This window comes from Lepus europaeus, chromosome 2 (genome assembly GCF_033115175.1).
Source record: "Lepus europaeus isolate LE1 chromosome 2, mLepTim1.pri, whole genome shotgun sequence".
In the NCBI taxonomy this organism is placed as follows: domain Eukaryota; kingdom Metazoa; phylum Chordata; class Mammalia; order Lagomorpha; family Leporidae; genus Lepus; species Lepus europaeus.
Window position 1 is genome coordinate 95,313,473 of NC_084828.1, and position 26,196 is coordinate 95,339,668.

Consider the following 26,196-nt stretch of genomic DNA (forward strand, 5'->3'; position numbering starts at 1 on the left):
AGCTGGATATATTTCTTTTTTTTTTTTTTCCTTTTTTTTTTCTTTTTTTGTCACAGAACACTGTTTGCAGTAGAGGAAACTGGCATTGCAGTCTGGTGGTATGATGGCTTGTTCACATAAACCAGTCATGTTCATCCTTTAGCGCAAAAAGCCCTAATGGCGCGTACCCTATTGAAATTCAGGACATCTCAAATATTTTCTCTCTCTGTTTTTCTTAGTCATTTTTTTTAAATAAACATTTTCAAGGTTTGTCCAAAAGAAGGCCATATAGGTTCTTGGCTAGCGGAAGACAATTCAGAACAGCTGTTGCACACTTGGACTGTCACCTTCTCCAGGCTGGCAGTTGTATCTTATTTTTTTCCAACTCATTTTTATTAAAAAAATAAAAAAATGCTCCAACTATCAGTTTTACAAAATCTCTAAGGGAAACACAAGAGCAAGGTGCTGAGGTAAAAAACACCTGAGGTAGCTTTTTTTTGTGTGTGTTTTTCTAGTTTAAAAAAATCTGTAAATTTAACGCCCTGGGCCAACAACCTTATGTAAATTGCTATTTTCCTCCATATTTTTTTAAAAGAAAGAAATCATTTTGCTGAATATCGATGGCTTATACACCAAAATGTAAAAAGACAAAAATACATTTCTTTCTTTGTGGAAAATTTCTTTGATTGGTTGGTTGGTTGGTTGGTTGGTTTGGTGGGTTCCTGTTTTCCTCTTCCAAATGCTAGGACAAGTACCATTGACTCTTGTTCTTTTGAGTGACCAAGTGTAAGTTGAGGCTGGTTTGTGTGTTTCGCTTTGTTCCTTTTGTGTGATGTGATACTCAGAGCACTGCTTTGCCTGGGGGGTGCATAGGTACAGGGAACTGAGACAGAGGGGGGAGGGCATTCAAAAGAATGGGGATGGGGATGGAGAAGAGGGGAGGGCGGAGGGGAGAGGGAGATAAACAGAGAGAGACAGAGAATTATATAGCAGTATGCAAAAAACCAGTTTAAAACCTGTGAAGCAAAGAGAAATGGGTGTGTGAGCTAGACAGGGATGAAGAGAGACAGCTTCCTCTTCAAGTGACGGTATCCCTTCTGTTGACACACACAGGTGATCCAGGACTGCTGGGAGTGTCCCACGAGACTGCTCTCTGGGTGAACTGTGTGTGGGCGGCCTCCAAGTTCCTTTCTACCCCATTAGACCTCCCAAAGAAAGACTTTGTTCTTTAAAGTCTAGAAAAGCCTGCTTTCTCTTTAAAAAGAAAAACATTAATAATTGATTAAAAATGGGAGTTAGTTGAGTTATTTGATATATTATTTCTAAAATATATTAACGCTGCAGGCACCCTGTGTAACCCACAGGCCACATATCTTAACATCTTTCCCCTTCTAATATGTACAGACATGTACAGAGACGTTTGTCCCCCAAAAAGAAAAGGGTGTCAATTTTGCTTTGCTTTGAACACGTTCACCTATGTTAGTTCAACTAAAAGGGATAGCGTCGTGGGAGTTTCGGAGAGATCCAAGTGGATGGCGAGGTGGATGGCGGGAAGCCTGCAGAGGCCCTGGGGGCAGGCGCTGGCAGGCGGGGCCAGGCTAGGGGTTCTGTGGGAACCCGCTGGCCTTTCTCTGCCCCTCCGCAGCCCCTAGGAGCCTCAGGGCCTCTGCAGAGCCCCTGGCCGCCTCCGCAGACTTCTCATTCCTCAGGATGGTCTTTGGTTTGCTCCCGATCTGGCTGGCTGGGTTTGGTCTCATTCTGTCAGGTGTTGGAAGGGCTACATTCATCCGTTGTTTTGCTGGTGCCTGTGGGAGCCTCACTTGCTGCGCTGTGAGGCGACTCCCTGAGGATATTTCTGCTCCTGCTGCTTCACCTGTTGTACAATTTCCCTGATCTTGCGCTGTGCGGTCTGCAGCAAGGGAGAGAAGGGGAGGGGACGGGGGAAAAAAGGAACCCAGTTCTAAGGACAAGCAGTTGGGGAGGCTCTGCGACTTGGGGGAGGGTCATCTCCCCCCACCCCCGTCCCACCCCAGGGCTGCTGGTGGTCCCCCCTCACCCCCAGCAGCCTTCAGTTCATTGCTAGGCAGGCCAGGAAGCAGCAGCAGGGGTCAGACAACGTCCCCTCCCCACCTCACAGGTCAGCTCTGCCCACTTTTCCTAGAGCAGCAAGAACAGCGAGGGATGCTGGGGAGAGGGAGAAACGCTACCCTGAGCAGAGGGCCCACACGCGAACCCCGATCTGACCCTCACCCCCCAGCACGCCCACGCTGCTGAGAGGCAGAGCTGGCGCCTCGCCAGGGCGCTCGGCATGGGGAGCGGGGCAGAGCAGGTGCCCTCTGACTCCACGGCTGTCAGACGAGGCCAGACTGAGCTCCCAAAACCCCACCAGCAAAAGCAACAAAGAGAACGAGGCCAAGGTAGGAAAGAGAAGCAGTGTGTTCTGACAGGGCGTATGGAGCAGCACGCGGGGGGCAGGAGAGAGGAACCAGAAAACAGGGCCCTCTTCAACGAACGCTTATCAAGCACAGTGAGGTTCTGGGACTCGGCTTCAGCCTCCGGGCTGAGATCCCAGAGGGTGGCCCTGCCCGATACGCGGCCCCTCACTGAGAAAGGCTGCGACTGGGGCCTAGGAAGAGATGGGAGGGAAGCTGAGAACTCACTTTTTTTTTTTTTTTTTTTTGACAGGCAGAGTTAGATAGTAAGAGAGAGAGACAGAGAGAAAGGTCTTCCTTCCACTGGTTCACCCCCCAAATGGCTGCTTGGCCGGTGTGCTGGGCTGATCCGAAGCCAGGAGCCAGGTGCTTCCTCCTGGTCTCCCATGTAGGTGCAGGGCCCAAGGACTTGGGCCATCCTCCACTGCCCTCCCGGGCCACAGCAGAGAGCCGGACTGGAAGAGGAGCAATCGGGACAGAACCGGCACCCCGACCGGGACTAGAACCTGGTGTGCCGGCGCCGCAGGCGGAGGATTAGCCCAGTGAGCCGCAGCGCCGAGAACTCACTCTTGAACATGTCGGGGGCCTAACAGTCTGAGCTCTTCCTCGCTCTCCTGGCGCACTGGGGAGCTGCGCAGGGAGCAGTGTGGCATCTGTCTCCTGCCCCATGGGCAGTCCCCGAAGAGCCAGGGACAACCCTGGAAAGGTTCCATTGAGGGGTTGGGGGTGGGGCGTGGGAGGAGTGTTAAGGACCTGTGGCCACCTGACAGCCCACCAACAGAGAAATTGTGAAGAGACTGGCAGGAGAGGTAGGGCCCTCGGCTCAGGTACCTGGCTGGCAAAGAAATGCCCGATAATTCTGACGATCACTTCCTCATTTTCATCTGGTGTTTGGTCACGAGGCACGATGACTTCTGCGCTGGTTAAGTTCTGCAGTTCATTCACCTGTGAAGGGAGAAAAGGCAGTGGGCTCCAGCCGCGTGGGACCATGTGGGTCTGCGCCTTGGCAGGTTCAAGGACAGGGAGAGGGAGTCCAGCCCTGGCTCCATGGGTCAGCCTCTGGCTGCATTCTCTAATTCTGGGCTCGATCAGTGCAGCTGCACACATGCCCACAGTGCCCTGGGTGAGAAAGCTGTTGTTCCTGGGTACTGAGCGTGAGCCCACGTCTCCTCCTGTCTGACGCCAGGGTAAACTGTGCTTTCTGATCACCCTGCTCTTCACTTGCACTCCTGCCACTGAGTCATTCTGATGCTGCTCCCTGGACCCTCACCCTCTCTCCCTGCCGCTGGCTTCCATCCCAGCCCCTTTCCTGCGCCCTGCGCCGCCGCCTCTGGCCTCCCTGGGACTGCTGCCCAGCAAGATCTGGTCCCTGGCAGGAGGCGGTCTCTGGGGGAATGCAGTGAGTGCCCAGATAGCCACAGAGGACATCCAGGTGCTCAGGACGCAACTCCTCGTGGGCTTTGTGCTCCAACACTGCCTGAAGCTCGGCGTGTGTGTTCTGGCTGCATTCCATGTGACTCTTGTTCTTTTGCTTAAAGCTAATGGCTTTGAATCCCATGTAAAAGTTTTATGTAAAGAACTTTACAAAAATAGCAAACCCTACACATAATCAACACATTCCCAAGCCTCCCTAAGTCCCACCAAGTGCGCACGGCATGCACCATCCTACAGGCTTCCGAGCTGAACGCTCCGGCACTTTGCAGGAGGCCAACGCCATGCTGAAAGCAGATGATGCTTTAAGACGGGTTTTTCCTCTCAGCTACCACCCTAGTGCGAAGCCAGCCCTACTGCAGATGGAGGGCTTTCGGAACTACCAGAAGGAAGACTCTCTGGGGGAGGAGTCTGAGGCAGGGCCCTGGAGGCTTCTGTCAGGAGTGTGAAGATTCGGCAGAGAGTGCAGGACAGCGGGCCTGCAGGCCTCAGAGCATGTGGGGCCCTGCCTCCTTTACTGTCTCAGGTGTGGGTATAGAGGAGGCAGAAGACAGCTTCCCTGTCTTCAGGGAGTAGAGACCTTCATTCACCTGCCTGGAGCCGAGATGAGGGTTACTGGCACAAGGACCTGGTGCTTTTGGTGCTGGGCTCAGCACAGTGGATTTGGGGTCCCGGGTTCTGCAGCGACGCTGACCACACTTTGGTCCTTGGCCTCCTCCTGCCTCAAAGAGCTCAGAAGTCAAGTGCGCCTTGCTCTGTCAACCGAAGACCCTGACCCTGCGTCTGGAGACAAAGCCAGCCCAAGTCGTAGGGAACCGGATGCAGGTGAGGACACGCACACACTTACGGTTTTGCCACCTTTGCCAATCACCCGGCCAGCTGTAGAAGAGGGCACCCGGATGTGGGCCTCCAGCTTCACCTCTTCTTTGGGGTTAAAGAAATTTTCTTCTTTCAGCTTCCCAAAGATCCGCCCCTGGGCCTGGAAAAGCAGGACAGGGCTGGTGACTCTGAGCTCCCGGCCAAGCTGCTTTGCCAGCACTGCTAAGGCAGCTGAGGGGCCCTGGCAGTGGGCAGCTCCTACCCGAACTCACCAGGGCCACACACAGGCAGCTGCACGCCGGCCTCAGGCTCACAGCCCTGGAGGCACTGCCGCTGTCAGGTGCAGCTGGCAAGGGGCGGGACTAATCCTATTCGCATCATCTCCTGCGCCTAGAAATGTGGTGTTAACTGAATTTGCCCAGGGAATTCTTAACTTCCCCCATCATCCAGGTCCAGAGCTCTGGTTGTTGAAGTAGGGAGGTGAGGGGACAGTGATGGGATTTGACGAACCTCCTCTTGCTATTTGATGGTGACTTCAAGGGCAGGACAGTCAAGGGGGATTGCTTTTTTGTTTAAACTTGAAACAACCGAGGTGACTCACACAGTCCACAGTTGATCATTTTAAAGTGTACGCATCGTGGCCACTGTGTGGTGCAGCTATCATCACCATCTAGCCGGCGAATTTCTATGCCACCCCCAAGACAAAAATGTGGCACCTGTTATTCCAATCCCTCCCTTCCCTATTCCCCGGCGCCCACAGATCTCCTTTGCCTGCGCTGGTCTGCCTGTTTTGGACATGGCCTGTCCATGGGATCACCACACTCGTCACTCATGGCCGTCTGTGTCTGTCTCTTCGCTCAGTGTGTCTTCTCGGTGCACCAGGCTGGCGCACGCACCAGTGTCATTCTTAAAGCCAAATAATATTGTTCCACATGTGTTAATTTTGTTTTCGCTGTTAAATTTTAAATACTTTTAATGACAAGGATTGTACTTTTAATACATGTGGAACCAGTCAAGAACAATAACCCTTCCACTTACGGATGGGTAAACAAAATGTGGTATTACCCATCCACTACAGTATTATTTGGTCACCTCCCCAAGACAAAAACCTGGTACCTGTTAGCCATTATTTCCAGTGCCTCCCCCCTTCCCTGCTCCCTAGCAAACGCTGATCTACTCTGTCCTGACATGCCTTCTGGACATCTTCCACCCACTGGTGCCCACAACAGCCAAGGGTGAGCCAGGCTGAAGCCACGAACTCCATCCAGATCTCACACATGGATGGCAGGGACCCAGGAACTTGACCCATCATCTGCTTCCTCCCGAGGTACGCACTGGCAGGAGGCTGGGTGGGAAGTGGGTGCAGGACTGTCTCAGGCTCACTCCCATGATGTGAGTGCCCCAGGCAGCAGCCTAGCCCACTGCACCACAACACCCCCCTCCCCTCTCTGACTTTTCTTAGAAAACTCAAGTTAAAATTTTCCTTGGGGAGAAAAACGAGGCAAGCACAAAACAATGGCCTTTACTGAAGATCTTCCAACAAACCACACGGTCTCAACACCATGGCGATGCCCTGGAGCCCGGCAGCAGTGACTACAGGAGTTGGCCACCTCCGTCCTGAGACTGGCGAAAGGATCAGAGAGGCCGGAGGAGCTGCCGCCTGAACTGGGCACGGCCAGAGGCTGCGTCCCCACGGCAGGGAAGGGAAAGGGAGGTTCTGAGCTGAGGGGACGAGTGAGTGAGACCAGTGAGCAGAAGGAAGGGGCGCAGGCCGCCTCTGAGCAGACCGTGCCAGAGCCTGCAGGACTGACCTTGAACTGGGCTTCGGGTGGTCCAGTGATGATGACCATCCTTTCGCTGACATCCGGGCCTTCTGCTGGGGCAATCTGCAGTCACAGGAAAGAAGAAATGCTGATGCTGCTACTCCCCAAGTCTCCCTCTGTGGTCTACGTGGATGCGTGGAGGGCACACATACCCGCAGGAAAGGATGGGGCTTTGCCCAACACCAAGCTGCCTACAGCCTGGCTTGTAGGAGGTCAAGCTCATAATGCTCACTATCAACTCTGGGTCTTTGGCCACCCAGGGAGACTAGGCAGCAGCTCAGCAGTCGCCAGGGCTGGCCCTGCTCTGAGCACCACAGTGACTGGCCGCCTCTCAGCTGGGCCAAGTTCATGAAGTCGGGGGGGGGGGGTCTTCACTCTGCCAACCCACCCAGCGCCCAGAGGGAAGGAAGGGCCAGTCTGTAGAGGCATTAAAACGGGATCTCACTTGAGGCATGGTCACCAGGGTTCTCACCCTCAGCTCACACAGGCCGTCAGCCACAAGTGACATTTGGGATGGAACACATATAGCCAGGACCACCCCGTCCATGGCAAGTGAATCATAAGCACAACAGTCCCAGTGCAGCAGGGACATCTGTGCTGTGATCCTAGCTCTGCCAACCCCTCCATGCCCCCGACTATGGCACGTGGAGGCTGGGACAGGCAACTCTCCTGGCTCACTTCCTGTGATCTGAGTTCTCTGAACAACGTGCCCAGCAGCATTTGTTTTTGAGGAGATCTTCCATTCTTCCTCAGCATCTCCTGACTTACACTCCCCAACCTTTCAAGCAGCTTTAAAAGTAAACATAAAATAAGTTAAAAGTGCACCGGGCATCTAGCACGACAAGGAGGAGCCAAGAGGGACGTTAGCCCACAGGTGCAAAAAAAGGAAACTTGGTCAACGACAGGGTCACACGGTGTTCCTAAGGCAGCACCGAGCAGGGGCTCAGGGACGTGGCCATTGCTGAGCCGCAGGCTGCAGGAGACCCGGCATTCACCGCTGGCATTGCATTCACGCCCGCGCCGCCTCTGGGGCACCGGGGCTCAGTCCTGGGCTCCTCCGGAAACCCCTCTCCCTCCGCACGTGCTCCACCCTGCTCTAGAAGGAGCCCTTCGTGGATCTTCACAGGATTCTTTGGCCTTGACTCCTCTGTGGCCTGAGGACGACTGTGAGGCACAGAGAGCCAACGGCCAAGATCCTCCGGGGCCTGCCCTCCCCCATGCAGTCAGTTTGCTTGGTGTAGCCTCAGCTGAAAAACACGAACCTGTGTGTCCAGGGGCCTGAGACTCTCTAGCAGGCACACATGACCTGGCCCTGGAGGCTGCTGGCAGGACCCCCGCCTCCAGCACCAGATGTGGTCACGGCCACGGTGCTCCCAGCTCTTCCCACCAGGCAAACCGCGAAGGGCTGAGAGGCAGCATTCCACTGTCACTGTGCACGTCCCACTGGCTCACGCCTGTCTTGTTCAGATTCTCAAAGAAGCTCACTGCTCAAGTGCCCAGAAGTCAGAGAATGGAGAATGGTGCTCCGCAGAAGCTGGCGGGGGACCCCATTTTATCTATGAACCCGGTGGCACCCAGGGAGGGGAGAGGAGTGCCAACATCACAGGGATAGCAGGTGCTCAGGACGGGTCAGGGGTCTGTGTCCCCGGCTGGCACTGGGGTCACACGGCTGAATCTGGGGAGGGACTCAGAAGCCTGCTGACCGGGTGCCCTGCTGAAGGGCGGGCAGGGGCTCGCTCTCGTCTGTAACTGACGCCCCTCCCGGATCTCTGCTCACCCACCCTCGAGCGCGGCTGCTCAGATGAGCGTGACACGCGCTGTGCCCAGCAGCCCGAGTGTGGCCCTCAGTGGCCCTGCGGGCTGGCAAAGCAGCCGCTGGGGTCTCTGGGTTTGCTGAGACTGTCCATCTTACTTCAGAGAAAAATGCTTTCAGAGACCTGTGAGATACAGGGATTCCAGCAAAAACAAAACCAGACTGCCACGTTGATTTTTCAAGGCAGGGAAAGAGAGATCTATATTCCATTCACTGGTTCACTCTCTAAACTGTCACAACAGCCGGGGCTGGGCCAGGCCAAAGCCAGAGCGTAGGTCTCTATCCAGGTCTCCCACGTGGGTGGCAGGGGCCCAATGACGAGCCGTCATGTGCCATTTCCCAGGCCCCTGGCAGAGAAGCTAGGTCAGAACTGGAGCAGCCGGGACTGGCTGGCGCCACAGCCCTCCAACTCCACCCGCCCACTGATTCTAAAGCGGGAAGTTAGATTTGACTTTAAAAAGTGGGAAATTTCCTTCACAAATATTTGTCTTCACTGGCTTTCCTCCCCGGCCCCCAGTGCCTGCAGAAGTGCAGGGTCGGCTCAACAGAAAACTCACAGAGACCCTGAGCAGAGTGACAGTCATCACCCCGCCTCAGGGCACAGGGCCGGGAAGGCCGCTAGGTGGAGCCTCGGGGGTCCCTCCCTCTCCCCGCGTCACCCTAAAGGCCTGGCTGCCGCGACCCCGGCATTGGGCCAGGAATCCAGAACCTGGGTGAGGCTGCGGCCTGATGAGCCAGTGAAATGAGGAGTTACCAGCGCCGTCAGCCCGGGCAGGCGCTCAGAATCCTGGGCGACAGCGGAGTTTGCATCTCGGGGCCAGGTCTGCCGCCTGCGTGTCCTGACCATGTCCCTGCTCTGGGTCTCTCCTTTCTCAGGGGAACCAGTGGGCATTAGATGTCCCTCAGGGCCGGCCGCACCGATAGCATCTCCGTCACCCGCCTCCCAGGCCCCACACTGCAGGGCTCCTGTGAGGCCTGAGGGAGGGGGTTAGCACCGTGAACTTGGTTCGTGTCTGCCTGTGCGCTCGGCTACCCCTTCTGTCCTGGCCGGGGAGAGGCCACACTTTTTCACTCGGCGGAATCCCGGGCCGTCCCCGGCAGCACGGCCTCTCCTGGGACAACACAAACTCTGTTTCCCGAGAGGTTCGCGAGGCTGGGGACACGCTCCGCCTTGCGCCCGGGAGTCCAAGCTGGTAGTGGGGCTTGGGGCACGACCAGAGCTGGATAATCCTTGCTCTCAGCTCGGCAGAGGATGCTCCACACGGCGGCCGGGGAGGCAGGAGGGGGGCGGCCGCTGTGCACCAAGGCCACCAGCTTCTGATTGTCTAGGACTCCACTACCGCTTTCCAGAGAGCTCTGCACTCAAGTTCCTTCCTCACTGTGTGTGTGTGTGTGGGGGGGGGGGCTTGAGGCTGAGAAAGGACAGGACGCACTGACGCCTGCGGAGCGCCAGCTACTGGGAAACCCTGCTTTAGCTTCTTGGGAAGAGGAACCAGCAACAGCCCACAGAGGACTGGGGCGGCTGATCGGGTCCAGTATTTCTTTCTAATCCGGCTGTTTGCTGAACAGAAAAGGAAAACAAGAAAGAGGGGAGAGGATGGGAACAGGGCTGCGGGCCACCGCGCAGTCCTGCGGGCCCGGCTCCTTACCTTGATGGAGGCCCCGGCGAACCGGGCCAGCTGCTTGATGTGTGCGCCCTTCTTCCCGATGATGGCGCCCACGGCCTGGGTCGGGATGAAGAGGTTCACGATCTCCTGCTCTGGGTACTGGCAGACAAGACAGAAGGCATGACTCGCCCGGCTCCTCCGGCAGCCACTCAGCACCTGCCCCAGGTCCCGCGGGAGTGGCCCCCGCGGCGGCCCTCGGGCGACCCTGAGCCCGGCCGTTCTCCGGGACAAGGCGCAGACCGCTCCTGGAGGGTCGCAGCTCACGGGACCCTCGCTCGCAGGTCTGCCACACGCACATCTGACGGGGACTTCTGCTTCTTCACCCAGGAATCCAAACAGGAAACAGCCCCGTGCTGGGCCTGGGGACAGGGCCTCCGGCATGTGGCAGAGGCAAAGCTCCACCCACCAGGCAGCCAGAACATTCGCACAGGCACAAGGCGGCCGTGAGAAGGGCATGTGCTCCTGGGCCATCCTGGCCGGCGGTCCTGGCCACAGCCGTCTGCGGGAGTGACTCGACCCCACTGGCCCAATTTCAAAGATCTCCAGAAGCTCTGTCCTCGGGCCCAACACCATCTAATCTGACCTCCTGGCTGCTCATTTGCACCAGTTTCTTGCCACCCGTTAGCAGGCCTGTTCTCTGGGACAGCCCCCATGAGGAAGTGACAGGTGCACTCCAGCATGGGGTGAGCTTAGCTCTGAGCTATGTCACTCCCAGGGCACCCTGGGAAGGAGCAGGTGGGGTCGGCCCTGGGGGGAGAGGGGCGAGGCTGAACAGAGGGGCACTTACGGAGTGGTGGTGCGGGAACGGGCCGAACTGGTGATGGGGGTACAGGCTGGAGAAGTATCCCGAGTGGGTCTGCAATGTGAGAGAAACCATCAGGCAGTGAGTGGGCGCCCCCAGCCATTCCCACGCTCACGCCACCGTTGCCCCACTGTGACAGGCACTCTGCCCCAGTGCCCAGAGCTCTGCCGCGCCCCCACCCCCCAGAACAGCCAATGCTTGGCGAGACACCACCTGCCCACAGGGGCTCTCTAGGCTGTGGGCTATGTGTCTGTCACTTCGACGCTGAGCTATGCTTTAGGCCTCCCAGGGACTTGCTGTGAGAGTGAATGTGGGTGTGTGCAGACACGCGAACATGCACGCCTGCACGTGCCCTTAACCTGCCCTCGGGAGTGGAGCCAAGGCTAGTGACTTGTCAGTACTGGAGAACGTGAGACGTGGACTGAGCGGACCAGAGGGTGCGGGGACGATACCCAAGAGTCGCTCAGAACAGGTGGCCGTGCTGCCAGGAAGACCCGCCAGTCAGCTCGGGCAGAGACGGAAAACAGAGAAATTGAAAAGGAGATCAAGAAGAGGGGACGGAAACGGCAAATATGCCCCGTGTGGGCGTGAGGAGGGCGGAGCAGGGACAGGAGACAGCGGCGCTGTGAGCCAATCCAGAATGCAGACGGTCGAATCCCTGTTGCACCAGGTCGTGTGGTGGATGTTACAGCCACTCGAAAACCCAATCCTGGCAAGTCCTGCGAGACAGGCACACACCTGATTTTCTACAGTCGCAGGGGCCGGACCCTGACCAAAGTCAGCAGACAGACGGGAGTCCCGTTCACTGTGCTCTCCAGATGGCCTAGGACACAGGACGTCACCAGACAGGAAAGGGGGTGCGCGGCTGTGAGCATATGGAACCGTCTCCGCAAGCTGCCGCTACAGACAGGTGGCCCCAACGCTGCCAGGCGCGCGAGACAGGAGCTGGGGTCCTCGTTTCCATCTGGGGGCTCCTGAGCTAATCTCACAGTGACCTCCCTGTCCTGCACCGCCTGAGTCTCAGCTGCACTTGGCTCCAGACTGCAATTAGGCAAATGACACTGGGAAAACATCAAACGGTTCCCCTTTGAACTTGGAAACAGAAGGCTGTGATGCACACCAAAAGCAGACAGGGCAAGACGGCTCTGACTTGGGAAGAGGCTGCAGTGACATGGCAGTCCCACAAGAGGGAGCTCTGAGACCAGCGGTCTTGGCAACCGCGGGCCTGGCGGGAAGGAGGGGGCGCGAGGAAGCGGATCTTGCTCGCTAGAGAGCGCTGCATCAGCTCCAGCCCCTCCTCCCGGCAGGTCCCCGTCCAGGGCTGCACCCAGACAAAACTACCCTGGGAAGGGGCACTTCTGCCCTCCTCTCGCCTGGCGCGAGTTCCCTCAGTCCTCCTAGTGGAAATAACTCCTTTCGAAATAGGATTCTCGTTTTCCTTAAAAACAGACCAAGAACAGACAAGCCCCTACACTGGGTTCAAACACTTCCAACACGAACATGGCATCAAATTTAGACCTGGCACTTGGCCTAGGGAGAGACTTTTAATTAGCTATAGAGGGATGCAAAGGACACGTTCCCTTTGATTCACGAGCCACAGCTGTAAAGCCGGCAAAGGGAAAGGCCTGAACTCAGCACTCCAGCGGAGCCCCTGGGCGCAGCATTTTGGAGGACAAGATCCGAGCCTGAAACAGTGGCTCCGCGAGCTGGAAGCGTTTACTGGACTCTCCCGAGCCTCATCCACAGACGGACTCCGATACTCTCTGTACTCTCTGGACCGCGCAGCGCTGCCGTGAGAGTTCATTCATGCAGGGTGTGCGCGCCTCCTGTGTGCGAGGCACTGCTCCTGGTGCTGGGGGCGCGGTTTCCAGACAGGAGCAGCGGCTGCCAGCACAGAACTTACATCCTGCTGGGGTGAGAGCAGTCCCACAGAAGAGACGGAGCCCTGTCTGACACACGGGGCGGGGAACGCGGTACGCGGGGCTCTCGGGGGGTCCAGGGCTGGGAAAGGGGCTGCCTGGCAAAATGAGGGGGGCCAGCACGGTGAACGCAAGTAACAGCAGAGCGCGCTGGGGACACTGGCAACGCAAGGTCACATGGGGCCTCGTGGGCCATGGTTTGGACGCGGATTTGAGCCCAAGCACAAGGGCTGCCCTGGGCGGTGACACACAGCACTGAATCAAAGGGCCGGTCACGGGGCCCCACACGGGCTGCATCTTCCCCAAGCCCACGCGGAGCCTGCGGCCTCGAGGCAAGGGGCTTGCACATGTGCTTCTCAGAGCGATGAGAAAAAGCAACCTGAAGGCAGGCTGCCGGCGCCCAACCCTTGGTCCCTGGCCCTGAGCGACAGAAGGGCGAGCAGGGAACCCCACTGGCCTCCAGCGGCTGGCCGCACCGTCCTAGATGGAGGAGTCCCGCTGCTTCAGGACGGGGAAGCTGCTTTACGTTCGAGGCCTCCAAAGCACTGTAGCAGGGCAGGGCCCAGGGAGAGCTACAGTGAGGGCCCCGGCCCTCTGCCAACCAAAACGCACGGAGGGGCTGTCATCACCATGGGTTCACTCCCGACTCCCCACTGCAGAGACTGCTGTCTGCCTCCCTCCGGGTCAGAGTCGGCGCGCGCACCCGAGACACAGGAGGCCAGGGAGCCCTGCGGTCTCCTGGGAGGACTGCAGCGTGCACGTGGTCGCGGGAGAACACAGGATTCACGCTGCAGGGATGTCCTGAAGCATCAGGAATCAGGCTGGGAAAGTGCCAGGTGCCCCAATCACGTTCAAATATTTAAGTAGCCCCAGGTCACGGCAGAGCGATCCCAGCCTAGGGAAGGGGTCTGTGTTGGGGATGTGGCTTCCCCAGGGTTCAGAAGGTGCAGTGGGCTACCCCAGCCTGCCCAAGGGTCTCCTGTCATGGCGGCTGCTTATGTACCTCTGTGCTGTCTCAGGACAACCCCAGAAACTGGCAGCTAGAACTTGGCAAGCCAGCAAGAGGTACAACTGGGACCCAACATGCACCTGTGGCCCAGGATCCACCAGCTGCATCCCATACTGAATTCACCAGCTCAGGCGGGCCTGGGGACTGTGGGATTAAAAAACTCCTCCAAGGATTCCAAGTTCTCCACTGAGTTTATTTATTTATTTGTTTTTTTGACAGGCAGAGTTAGACAGTGAGAGAGAGACAGAGAGAAAGGTTTTCCTTCCATTGGTTCATCCCTCAAATGGCTGCTACGACTGGCGCTGTGCCGATCTGAAGCCAGGAGCCAGGTGCCTCCTCCTAGTCTCCCATGCGGGAGCAGGGCCCAAGCACCTGGGCCATCCTCCACTGCCTTCCTGGGCCACAGCAGAGAGCTGGACTGGAAGAGGAGCAACCAGGACAGAACCGGCGCCCCAACCGGGACTAGAACCCGGGGTGCCGGCGCCGCAGGCGGAGGCTTAGCCTAGTGAGCCGCGGCGCCAGCCATCCACTGAGTTTATTGAAGTATATGGACGGACAACTAAAACTCATCAGCAACCGACAAAGACTTAGCAGCCAGGCCAAGCGGGGCAAGCAAACGCCGCCAGTGAGTTGATCCAGGAATGAGGGAGAAGTCAGACACAGTCCGAGCTCCTAGTGAGACTCACGTGTACAGCACTTGGATAAAGCGTGAGTCCACTGCATGAGAAACAAGCAATCAGAGGACTGGGGGATCTTGGGAATTAAAGACTCGATCGGCTGCGCAGACACTGGCAGAGGATCTGTGACTAGAACAGGCTCTGCTGGAGAGCTCAGCAGTGCCCGGGGAGAGGAGCCTGCACAGAACCGAGAGATGAAGGAGAGTGGCGGAAGAGCGAGACCCAGTCCCCGTCGAGTGGGAATTCCAGGAGAAAATGAAGAAGTGGATGGAAGAAAGCAAAGTGGAAATTAATTAGCGTATCATATGGGCACCGCTTCGAGTCCTGACTGGTCCACTTCCAATCCCGCTCTCTGCTAATGCACTCAGGAGAACGGTGGAAGATGGCCCAAGTGCTTAGGCCCCTGCACTCATATGGGAGACCCAGGAGAAACTCCTGGTTCCTGGCTTTGGTCTGGCCCAGCTGTGGTCATTGCAGCTGCTTAGGGAGTGAACCAGTAGACGGAAGCTCTCTCCCTGTGTCTCTCCCTCCGTCTCCTTAACTCTGCCTTTCATATAAATGGGATAATCTTTAAACAACAAAAATTATGTATTATATATACAAGCAATCCCTAAAAACCAACAACTAAAAATTAGTATTAAAAAACACTGGAGGACTTTTAAAAATATCTTGGATGGAAGAAAGCTTTTTCCCTTAGTATGATATTCAAAAGGCCAGAAACTCAGGGCCAGTGCTATGGCATAGTGGGTAAAGCTCCTGCCTGTAAAGCCAGCATCCCATATGGGTGTCGGTTCTAGTCCCAGCTGCTCCACTTCTGATCTAGCTCTCTGCTATAGCCTGGGAAAGAAGAAGATGGCTCAAGTTCTTGGGACCCTGCACCCACATGGGAGACCCAGAAGAAGCTCCTGGCTCCTGATTGGTCCAGCTCTGGCCACTGTGGCCATTTGGGGAGTGAACCAACGGATGGAGGATCTCTCTCTGCCTCTGGCTCTCTGTAACTCTGCCTTTTAAATAAATAAATTTTAAAAATTCAAAAAAGGCCAGAAACTCAGAGAGAAACATCACTAATTTAAGTACCTTAATTCTGAACATTTCTATGTGAAGTCTGTTGGAGGGAAATCTGTGAATATTTAAAATGTGTATACTTTTTGATGTAATAATTCCAGTCTTTGGACATAATAATTCTGGCTGCTGCTAATATACATATATATGTGTGTATGCACATATAAATATATATACATTCACTTTTGCAAAGACTGCTGCGAAAGGATATTCATTTTAACACTGTAATAACGAAAACCTGGAATCAACACAAGTATCTATTTTTTTTTGACAGCCAGAGTTAGACAATGAGAGAGAGAGAGAGAGAGAGACAGAGAAAGGTCTTCCTTTTTCCGTTGGTTCACCCCCCAAATGGCCCCTACAGCCGGCGCGTTGTGGCTGTCGCGCTGCGCCGATCCGAAGCCAGGAGCCAGGTGCTCCTCCTGGTCTCCCATGCAGGTGCAGGACCCAAGCACTTGGGCCATCCTCCACTGCACTCCCGGGCCACAGCAGAGAGCTGGACTGGAAGAGGAGCAACCGGGACAGAATCTGGTGCCCCGACCAGGACTAGAACCTGGTGTGCCGGCGCCGCAGGCAGAGGATAAGCCTAGTGAGCCATGGCGCCGGCCACAAGTATCTAAAAAGGGCACGTCGTTTAGGAAAATTATGGTAGATTTATGCAATATTTATTCATGGAATATTATGTAGTCATTAAGGAAAATTAAGCCTAGTTATGGAAAGATCCCCAGAATAAGGAAACAAAAACAAAAACAAAAAAGCTTGTAATTCATTGTGTATAGTATGATCTCACTTGTATTTCTGGATAATGTGATTTTATAAATACGTTTAGAAATGTGTAAACATAACAGTGCTTCACTTCTAGGGAGTGCGAGTCGGGTGAAAATTGGATAAAAGGAGGAAGGCTGGAGAAAACGGTACATTTCACACAACAGTCCATTTGTTCCACAGATACCACAAATGAAGCAAAGACAAGTGACAGACTGGTGGGAAATGTTTACAACACGAGAAGTGTTTAACAGCCTTCATAAAGGATTAGCTGCTACATATCATTGAGAAAAAGATGACAAAAGTGACAAAGGCGGTTAAGAGTCACACAGCAGTTACTATGTGCAAGTTTTACTTCTTAAAGAACCCTCACCAGTACCCGTGATGTAGGGGCTATTACTACTCCTGCTGTCGAGCTGGGGACGCGAAGACACACACAGAGGTAAAGTTGCTGGCCCCAGGATAAAAGCTAGCGAATGCTGGTGCAGACATTCAAACGCAGACACTCTGGCTCTTGAACCTAAGCCATACTGATTCTCGACAGACTGCTGGCGGCCAGTACAGAGACAGCTGTCTGAGGTAGGTTTCCCTGGCCCACAGCCCTGGAGGTGCGAGGGCTCTGGCCAGAGGGACGCAGGGGAGGTGCCAGGTCACCGACCACGACCCACTGCTGCGAGAACTAGTCCAGTTCCCCAAGGCCTCATCCGCTCCTGTGAGGCGGCATCAGTGCATTCGTGAGAAGGCAGCCCCCGGGCCCAGCGGCTTTCCACCAGCCCAACACGTGGACCCTGGGGGACACAGCACAGCACAGCACAGCACAGCACAGCACAGCACAGCACAGCACAGCAAAGAGGAGCAAAATGGCCAATACATCCAACGTGGTTTACTTGCATAATAACCAAAAAATGTGTATTTTCAAATATCGGACTGCAAGGAATAATCCAATAGGTAGTGAGCATGTGGGAAATTGAACTTGGTCCTGTCACACACTCTTGGAGGGAATGGAAAGGACACCCTGTGCACATCAGCAGGTAAGACGTATGCGCTTCAGCTCAGCAATTCTACCAGGCTACTTCAAATGTTCATTAACAATGGAATTAAAACACAAGTTTAGTTTGCTGTGGAAAATTCTGAAATCAACATACATGAGGAGAGGTCTTCAAAAGGCTCATGGAAGATATGTATTATGAAAAAGTCATGCATAGATTTCAAATATGTTCTGCACTAAAATCTTTTTTTTTTTTTTTTTTTTTTTTTTGACAGAGTGGATAGTGAGAGAGAGAGACAGAGAGAAAGGTCTTCTTTTTTGCCGTTGGTTCACCCTCCAATGGCCGCTGTGGCCAGCGCATTGTGCTGATCCGAAGCCAGGAGGCAGGTGCTCCTCCTGGTCTCCCATGGGGTGCAGGGCCCAAGCACTTGGGCCATCCTCCACTGCCTTCCCAGGCCACAGTAGAGAGCTAGACTGGAAGAGGGGCAACCGGGATAGAATCCGGCGCCCCAACCGGGACTAGAACCCGGTGTGCCGGCGCCGCAAGGCGGAGGATTAGCCTGTTAAGCCACGGCGCCGGCCAAATCTATCTTTTGAAATTAATTTTTACTTTATTATTCGAAAGGCTCAGAGAGAGAGAGGAGAGAAATCTTCCATCTGCTGGTTATCCCTCAGATGCCTACAACAACCAGGGCTGGGCCAGGCTGAAGCCAGGAGCCTGGAACTCCATCTGGGACTCCCATGTGGGTGGCAGGGCCCAAACGCCTGGCCATCCTCTGCTGCCTCCCAGAGTGCACATTGGCAGGACGATGAGGGCAGGCGGAGGCAGGACTCCACCAGGCACTCTGAAATCCGATACGGTGTCCCAAGGGGTAGCTTATCCTGCTGCACCACTACACCTGCCCGAACAGCCTTCTCTTTTAATTTCAGTTTCCATAGACATTTTGAAATACACTTAGATTTCTAGGCATTTATTCTGTGAAACAATTGGATAAGAGAGCCCAAACATATACACAAGGGCATTCATTACAGGGTGAAAAACCTGGCATATGTAAATAATACATACACGCATCTACACAGGAACACTGGTTTAGATTAAAAAAAAAAAAAGCAACTTGCGCTTTCTGTATTTTGGTGTTATTTGCCTCACAAATACTATACATGTATTACTTTTTAAAAAAATTTATTTGACAGGTAGAGTAATAGACAATGAGAGAGAGAGACAGAGAGAAAGTTCTTCCTTCGTTGGTTCACTCCCCAAATAGCTGCTTTGGCCGGCACTGCGCCGATCTGAAACCAGGAGCCAGATGCTTCTTCCTGGTCTCCCATGCGGATGCAGGGCCCAAGGACTTGGGCCATCCTCCACTGCACTCCTGGGCCACAGCAGAGAGTTGGACTAGAAGAGGAGCAACCTGGACTAGAACCTGGTGCCCATATGAGATGCCGGCGCCACAGGCGGAGGATTAACCAAGTGAGTCACGGCACCGGCCCCCATGTATTACTTTTATAACCAGAAAGCCATTAGAAAATGATGCTGTTGTCATACACATATGTGCATTAAGAATTCCAGAGCTGGAGACCAACCAATATACAGCCAAGCCAGCTACAAGGAGGTGCAAACACTTCCTAACTTTCGGATCCTAACAGCAAAAGTAGGAGAGCTTTGTGTAGTATGAAAGCAACCCAAGGGGCTGGTGGTATGGTGTAGCGGGTAAAGCTGCCACGTGCAATGCTGGCACTACTTCTGAGCACTAGTTCATGTCCTGGATGCCCCACCCCCACTTTTAATCCAGCTCCCAGCTAATGGCCTGGGAAAAGCAGGGGAAGATGGCCCAAGTGTTTGGGGCCCTGCCACCCACTTGGGAGACTGGGATAAGCTCCTGGCTCCTGACTTTTGCCTGGCCCAGTGCTGGCTGCTATGGCTATCTGGGGAGTGGACTAGCAGATGGAAGGTATCTGTCTCCCTCTCTGTTTCAAATGAATGAATGAACAAATAAATAAATAAATCATTTTTAAAAAGTACAATACCAAAATTTTCTACTCTCTTGAAATCTGAATGCCTATGAGAGAGAAGTGTACGTATTTCTTTTCTTTTCTTTCTTTTTCTTTTTTTTGACAGGAGGAGTGGATAGTGAGAGAAAGACAGAGAGAAAGGTCTTCCTTTTTGCCGTTGGTTCACCCTCCAATGGCCGCTGCAGCCGGTGCATCTCGCTGATCCGAAGCCAGGAGCCAGGTGCTTCTCCTGGTCTCCCATGCGGGTGCAGGGCCCAAGCACTTGGGCCATCCTCCACTGCCTTCCTGGGCCATAGCAGAGAGCTGGCCTGGAAGAGGGGCAACCGGGATAGAATCCGGCGCCCCAACCGGGACTAGAACCCGGTGTGCCGGCGCCACAAGGCGGAGGATTAGCCTGTTAAGCCACGGCGCCGGCCAAAGTGTAAGTATTTCAGTGCCTCTGGGGCTCCCTGCAGAAGCCCACAAGCTTCAGTGCAGACTCCCCATGTGCGGCACCTGTCCTAGGTCAGGCACAGGGGGTGGTGAGGGCGCCTGCCCGCCCCCAGCCTCATACTTCTGCAGCCCTCGTGTCTTGCAAATCGAGGCAACTGTGTGCTCTGGATCAGAATCTCATCTTGATCCACAGAATCAAGAACCACATGCTTTCATTAAAATAGAAATGTCACTTGAATCTGTTTTATAAAGAAAAGAAAGTATATAATAATAAAATGATTGCTCTATTGTTTTAGTAGAAATCTCAGATGGAAGGAAGTTTCTGAGTGGTAAAATCCATTTTCTGGTCTAGAGAAAATTCAGTTATCACATAAAAACTCCTCTCCAGGAATCGACAATAAAATATTTTAGGCTCTGCAAGTCGTACAGTCTCTGCTGCCTGTATTTAACTCTGCATGGCAGTAGGAAAACAGAAATAGACAATATGTCAAGAAATAGCCATGGCTGTTTCCCAGTAAGACTTTATTCACAAAATTAAATGGTGGGTTAGAGTTACCCTTTGGGCTATAGTGTGCTGACCCTTATCTTAGATTATCAATTTGAGAAGTGGTCTAATTTATTATGCTCTTCTCCCCCTTCATGCTGCCAGGCGGTGAGAGTGGCCTCACTTCCGAGGTCATTCTTCGCAGAGCCCCTCTCCCAGGAAACGAGCTGTGCCTCAGTGCCACTGAGCGGTACCATGCTGGGCCGGTCTCAAGCTTGCAGCAAAGGAACGGGCATGTGCACCTCTCACGGAGCAGCCGCGTGGCTGAACAGTTGCCATGGCCCCTCCTACCACATCTTCAGTCCCCCTACCACATACACACGCAGGTCTCGTCTTTCAGCCCAAGAGGAGATAGATGGTATGGAGCAATTCGGAAGTGACTCAGAAGCGCTGTGCGTGAGCAAGACGGCAGAACGTGCACATGCATGTGACTGAGGATGTGGGCGCCAGCTCAGTTCTGTATTTTGTTGGCAGAACAGCACAGTGGGTTCTTCCCGACTCTCAAAAACCTACTGGGAATTCACACAGGGCAATGCCTACAAAGTAGCTGCTAAGGTAATGTTTACCCACCTGATTGTTCCCATTTACACAGAACGAACATTTGAAGAAAGAAAGCTTACTTAAAAAAAGAATAAGCAATATGTACAGAGAAGAATTAGGAATGGGGAAAAAAACAACCCTGTCAAGTATCCTGAATCCCAATTTGGTAATGATGCTTGTGAATAAGAGCAACAAGCAGAAAACTCCCAAAACGTAGCTTCCGTCTCTGTTCTGTTGTGAATTGATTCAAACAATAAATACTTATAGAGAACCTACTAAATACCAGGCATCATGCTAAGTGTTTAGACGCAAACAGTGTCTAGCATCTCCTTTTAAGAACCATTTTATTAATAAATAGGATACGTGCTTGCTTCGGCAGCACAGATAACAATAAAATGGGATGCATCTGAATTGTGGGCATGGGTAGGGACTGTGTATATATACACTCAGGAATCATCCAGGTACTCTATTATTTTAATAGATATTAAAGACATTCTTACTTGAGCTAACAAATCCTTTTTATATAGCAAATGGGCCTCTACTTAATGAATTTGCTAGTAGTTTCTTTCTTTCCAAGATAGGACATATATGAGGGGGTCTTCAAAAAGTTTGTAGAAAATGCATATTTATGGAAGAAACTACACACAGACTTTAAAATTTTTTTGCACCTAAATAAGCTTATCTTTTAATTCCACTTTTCCACGGCCTTTGTGAAGCACCTTCACACTGCTTAAGAGCACACGGTTACAGGATGGCTTAGCATCACCCTGCCCATTAGAAGGAAGTCCCAAGAAGTGTTGGCTGCAGCCTGTAAGTGCTCCTAATAAGCACAGCATCCGAACAAAAGCTTTAGCTTTGGTTCAGCACAGAGCAACGCAGCTGCCTGAAGGTGCCCAGAGCACAGGCACACCTCCAGATCTGAGCTACTTACAGCGAAGGGGTGGTATGGGGCAGTGGGGGGAGCTCCGCGGGGCCCTGCTGGTGGAGGCAGCATGGACAGTCCCGTTGAAAAGATGCCAAGTGCGCTGAGGTTCAACCCCGGGATCAGATTGGCTTGTTGCTGGGAACAGAAATGGAGAAAAATAATGAGAGGCCCAGCTTGCCTGGGTCAGCCTCCCGCTCTTGCGTGGATGCTACCAGTGTCTCCTAATCAGCTCCATTGGCCCCAGGGGCCTCCTCTCCACCCTGCGTCCAGGAGGAGGGTGGGGCGCCAACCTCAACGTGACCGCGGCGTTCCTTCAAGGCTTTTCTGCTGCTACACATCCTACCAGGGCAAACAGGGCTCTTCCTGAGCACCCCGGCCATCCTGCCAGCTGCTCGCCTGCTCACCCCCTGTCCCCACCCTGCCCAACCCTCCCTGAACACCCCACACTCTCTCGCATCTCTGGGCCCTGCACACACCATCTCCCTTGCAAGGAAGTGCCTCTCTCCATGCGTTCCTGGCTAAGCCTACTCACCCCGTGGATTTCACCTGGGCTCAGGTGTGCCTGCACAATAGGAAGTTTTCCCTCTCCCCAAAGGTCCCACTCAAATGTTCTGTCTGTGATCCCCAAACAGGCCTTTGTTTCCTTAAAACAAATGCTCATCACACAGCATTTGAATCACCTGTTAGTTTCTGCGTTCCCTTTTAGACCACAATGCCTTGCAGACAAAGTCTGTCCTACTCAGGGTTGTGTTCTCAGTGCCTGGTATGCAGTAAGTACTCGATAAATATTTGTTGAATGACTACATTTTAAACAGATTAACAGTTTCTTAACTCCAACCACGGAAAGATCAGACCCCATACTTATGTACTACCCAGGTTCCAGACAGCTCACCACCCCAGCCTCACGCTCATCTCGTTTGCGGATTTGACATTTAAGCATGGAGAAGCTCACAGAGGCTGGAGGTGAGTTTTCACTGCACCCATCCCAGCCCGTACTCCACTTTCCTCCTGAACGTGAACCAGCTTTCTTTCTTTTCTTTTTCTTTCTTTCTTTCTTTTTTTTTTTGACAGGCAGAGTGGACAGTGAGAGAAGAGACAGAGAGAAAGGTCTTCCTTTTGCCGTTGGTTCACCCTCCAATGGCCACTGGGGCCGGTGTGCTGTGGCCGGCGCACCGTGCTGATCCGATGGCAGGAGCCAGGTGCTTCTCCTGGTCTCCCATGAGGATGCAGGGCCCAAGCACTTGGGCCATCCTCCACTGCACTCCCCAGCCACAGCTGAGAGCTGGCCTGGAAGAGGGGCAACTGGGACAGAATCCAGTGCCCCGACCGGGACTAGAACCCTGTGTGCCAGCGCTGCAAGGCGGAGGATTAGCCTAGTGAGCCGCGGCGCCGGCCGTGAACCAGCTTTCTAACACCTTCTGTTTTCTCATCTATGACTACGGTCACCCAGTAAGTTGCCTTCTTCGAGAACCTTAGCCTCATTTGATACAGAAAATGCAGCAATTTTGTTACTTATTCCCCAGCACATGATTTTGTTCCAGACCCAAGTGCATCTAAGCGATCGATCGGTTCAGCCAAAGATGTTTGGAGCATACAGACCCTTTGTAGCTTTTCCAGATGTCCAGAGAGAGAAGGTAACCATAAGACGACAGAGCCCACAGGAAGATGAGACCTTCACATGACACTTTCACAGACAAATACATCCAATTAAGGGGGAGTCTCACTGCAGTCCTCTGCCTCATCCCTTCACGCCCCTAACTCACAGGAGAAGGGGGGATGGGCACTGCCCTGGCCGAGTGCTACAGTGAGGGAGCTGGGATAGAAGCCACAGGGCTTGTTGTCAGCACCCACTCTCTATGAAGTATTACCAGCTCGGAGATTCGCTGCAGAGCCATCAAAGAGGGATGGGAAGTAGATGAGGGTTCAGGTGAAACAAAACAGGCCATGAGCTGACAGCTGCTGAAACTGGACTACGGGCATGTGAGGCTTAGCAGGCCTGCATCCCATACCTGAGTCCCGGGTTCAAGTCCTGGCTCCACTCCCAATTCTAGCTTCCTGCTAATGTGCACCTTAGGTGATGGGTCAAGAGGTTGTCTCCTTGCCACCCACCTCGGAGACTCACAATGCCCAGCCCAGCCCCAGCTGTTGGGGGCACTTAGAGAGTGAACCAGAGGATTGGAGGTCTCTGTGTATCTTTCTCTGCCTGTCAAATAAATTCCAAAAAAGAAAATAAAAGAAAGAAGAAAGTGCACTCCTCTGAGCCGAGCTGGAGCTTGGGTTTCACTGAGGGACAATTGTTTTTTTTTAAGTGCTTTTATTTATTTATTTTTTTTGACAGGCAAAGTGGATAGTGAGAGTGAGAGTGAGAGAGAGAGAGAGAGAGAGAGAGAAACAGAGAGAAAGGTCTTCCTTTTTGCTGTTGGTTCACCCTACAATGGCCGCTGCAGCCAGCGCATCTCATTGATCCGAAGCTAGGAGCCAGGCACTTCTCCCGGTCTCCCATGCTGGTGCAGGGCCCAAGGACCTGGGCCATCCTCCACTGCCTTCCCGGGCCATAGCAGAGAGCTTGCCTGGAAGAGGGGCAACCGGGATAGATTCCGGCGCCCCAACCAGGACTAGAACCCAGTGTACCGGTGCCGCAAGGCGGAGGATTAGCCTATTAAGCCACTGCTCCGGCCTTAAGTGCTTTTAAATGTCAGACTGGTGCGGTCCCATTCTGCAGCAGGAACTGGGTAGCAATGACATGGAGAACAAGCCCCCGTCTACTAGAAGGAAACACTGGGGAGAGCTCAGAGAGCGACGTTTACCTGAAATCTACACACGTAGCTCAGCAAGCAAGAAGTGAAAATCCAAAGTTAATTTTAAAGTATATATTTTTAACATTGTAAAAGTTACAAAACGGTATTACAGAAAGTTTGGGAAGTAGGAAAAAAATTCTTTCCTATCACATCAGCTCCTTTCATTTTTGTCTGTAGCCTCCCAGTCATCTTGGTCCGTGTTATTGTGTTAATGTAACCCTTTTATGTTTCGCTTTTCCTAACAAACATTCTACCCTCAGATCTCCTCATTTTGTACTCTTCTGAATTATGGTTTTAATGACCCCACACGACCTTGTCCAGTGTGCTTACTAGCTGGCTTGCTGGCTGTGTCAATGCCACTACCCTAAGAAGTAAGGAACTGTGCATACCTATGCAGAGGTGTTTCTCATTAGCCCACCGACAACCCCGAGAGCCGCGAACGACTGAAAGCCCACGCGAAACCACGGAAGGGCCCAGCGCGTCACTTACGTTGACGGCCAGCATGTCATTCTCAAAGGCCTCGCGCAGCTTCTTCATGATCTCAGCCTCGGCGTTGGCACAGGCCTCCACGGTGCCCTTCACAGTGATAGTTCTTTCAGGATTGTAGATGCTCAAATCCTGTAATCTGGCCATTGTGAAAAAGAGAAAAAGGTCCCTGTTTTCAACAGGAAAAATAAAATTCCAAAAAAAAAAAAAAAAAATCACAAAGAAGTGTTGGTGGAATAGTAGAAAGCTAGAGTCTCTCATAATACATTCTGGTATAGAATCTCTGACATGGTAACCGTAAGTCGTACTAATGACCTAGGTTAGATCCATACTGGACAATGTCTGGCTGACAACTATTCACATATTTATTTTTGACAATGATAGAGATCACTACTTGACTTACATATTATAATTGTATTCTAATATATAATATTATATAGCATAATTATATTATGTCTAGTTATATTCCTGTTTTAGGGAAACAGCAGAAGAACTAGTTAAGCATGTAAGTTCTCCATTATCAGACACAATCCGAATGGGTGGCTTACGATGAGATCGTTATCTTGGTCCCCGTCTCATGTTCAATTTTCTTCAAATTTCTGCCTTCTTTTCCAATCAGTCTTCCAACTAAGCCATTGTGGGCCAGGATTTTCAGAGGAATCTCTTCGGCTCTGAAACAGACAAACAGTAACTGAACGCTTGGGATGATTACAATGGTTGCCTTCCAAAAGCCACTAACCTGTTTTCTTCTTATAAATAGAAGCCATTTTGCTTAGGTACCAAGTGGCCCTAGACTCTAGTTCAACTACAGTCCATGAATTTTAACTGAGATAAGCTAAATGGTAATTCTACTCCCTTGTTGTAAGTGGCTGGAAGTAGGTCCATGAGGCAGATATAGAGAATGAAGTATAAGGGAAAGTCTGTGGATGACTGTGGGAAGCCCTTCCTTGCTCTTAAAAAAGGGCACAAGGCAGGGGATTCCAACTCAATCCCATCAAGGTGGCATGTACCAATGCCATCTCGCTAGTCAAAGTGATCAGTTTCAGTTCACAATTGATCATAATGATAGGATTAAGAGTCAAAGGGATCACATAAACAAGACTAGTGTCTGCTAATACTAACTGATAGAATTAAAAAGGAGAGAACGATCCAACATGGGAAGTGGGATACACAGTAGACTCACAGAATGGCAGATGTCCTAAACAGCACTCTGACCTCAGAATCAGCCCTTAAGGCATTCAGATCTGGCTGAAGAGCCCATGAGAGTATTTT

At 52.8% G+C, this 26,196-nt stretch overlaps 1 protein-coding gene across 2 annotated transcripts in view; it reads right to left on the reverse strand.

Moving 5' to 3' along the window:
- Positions 1-26,196, reverse strand: part of IGF2BP2 (insulin like growth factor 2 mRNA binding protein 2) — a 176,690-nt gene continuing 150,494 nt past the window's right edge. Inside the window, exons 8-16 of one of the 2 annotated variants that reach the window (XM_062210991.1) lie at positions 25,473-25,595; positions 24,928-25,063; positions 21,647-21,775; positions 10,752-10,820; positions 9,947-10,063; positions 6,473-6,547; positions 4,690-4,821; positions 3,243-3,356; positions 1-1,888 (exon numbers count right to left, since the gene is read on the reverse strand). In XM_062210991.1, the coding sequence (XP_062066975.1) occupies positions 1,796-1,888; positions 3,243-3,356; positions 4,690-4,821; positions 6,473-6,547; positions 9,947-10,063; positions 10,752-10,820; positions 21,647-21,775; positions 24,928-25,063; positions 25,473-25,595 (988 nt within the window). In that variant the 3' untranslated portion in view covers positions 1-1,795. The remainder of the gene's footprint in view (positions 1,889-3,242; positions 3,357-4,689; positions 4,822-6,472; positions 6,548-9,946; positions 10,064-10,751; positions 10,821-21,646; positions 21,776-24,927; positions 25,064-25,472; positions 25,596-26,196) is intronic. The other variant, XM_062211002.1, reaches the window with a different exon arrangement.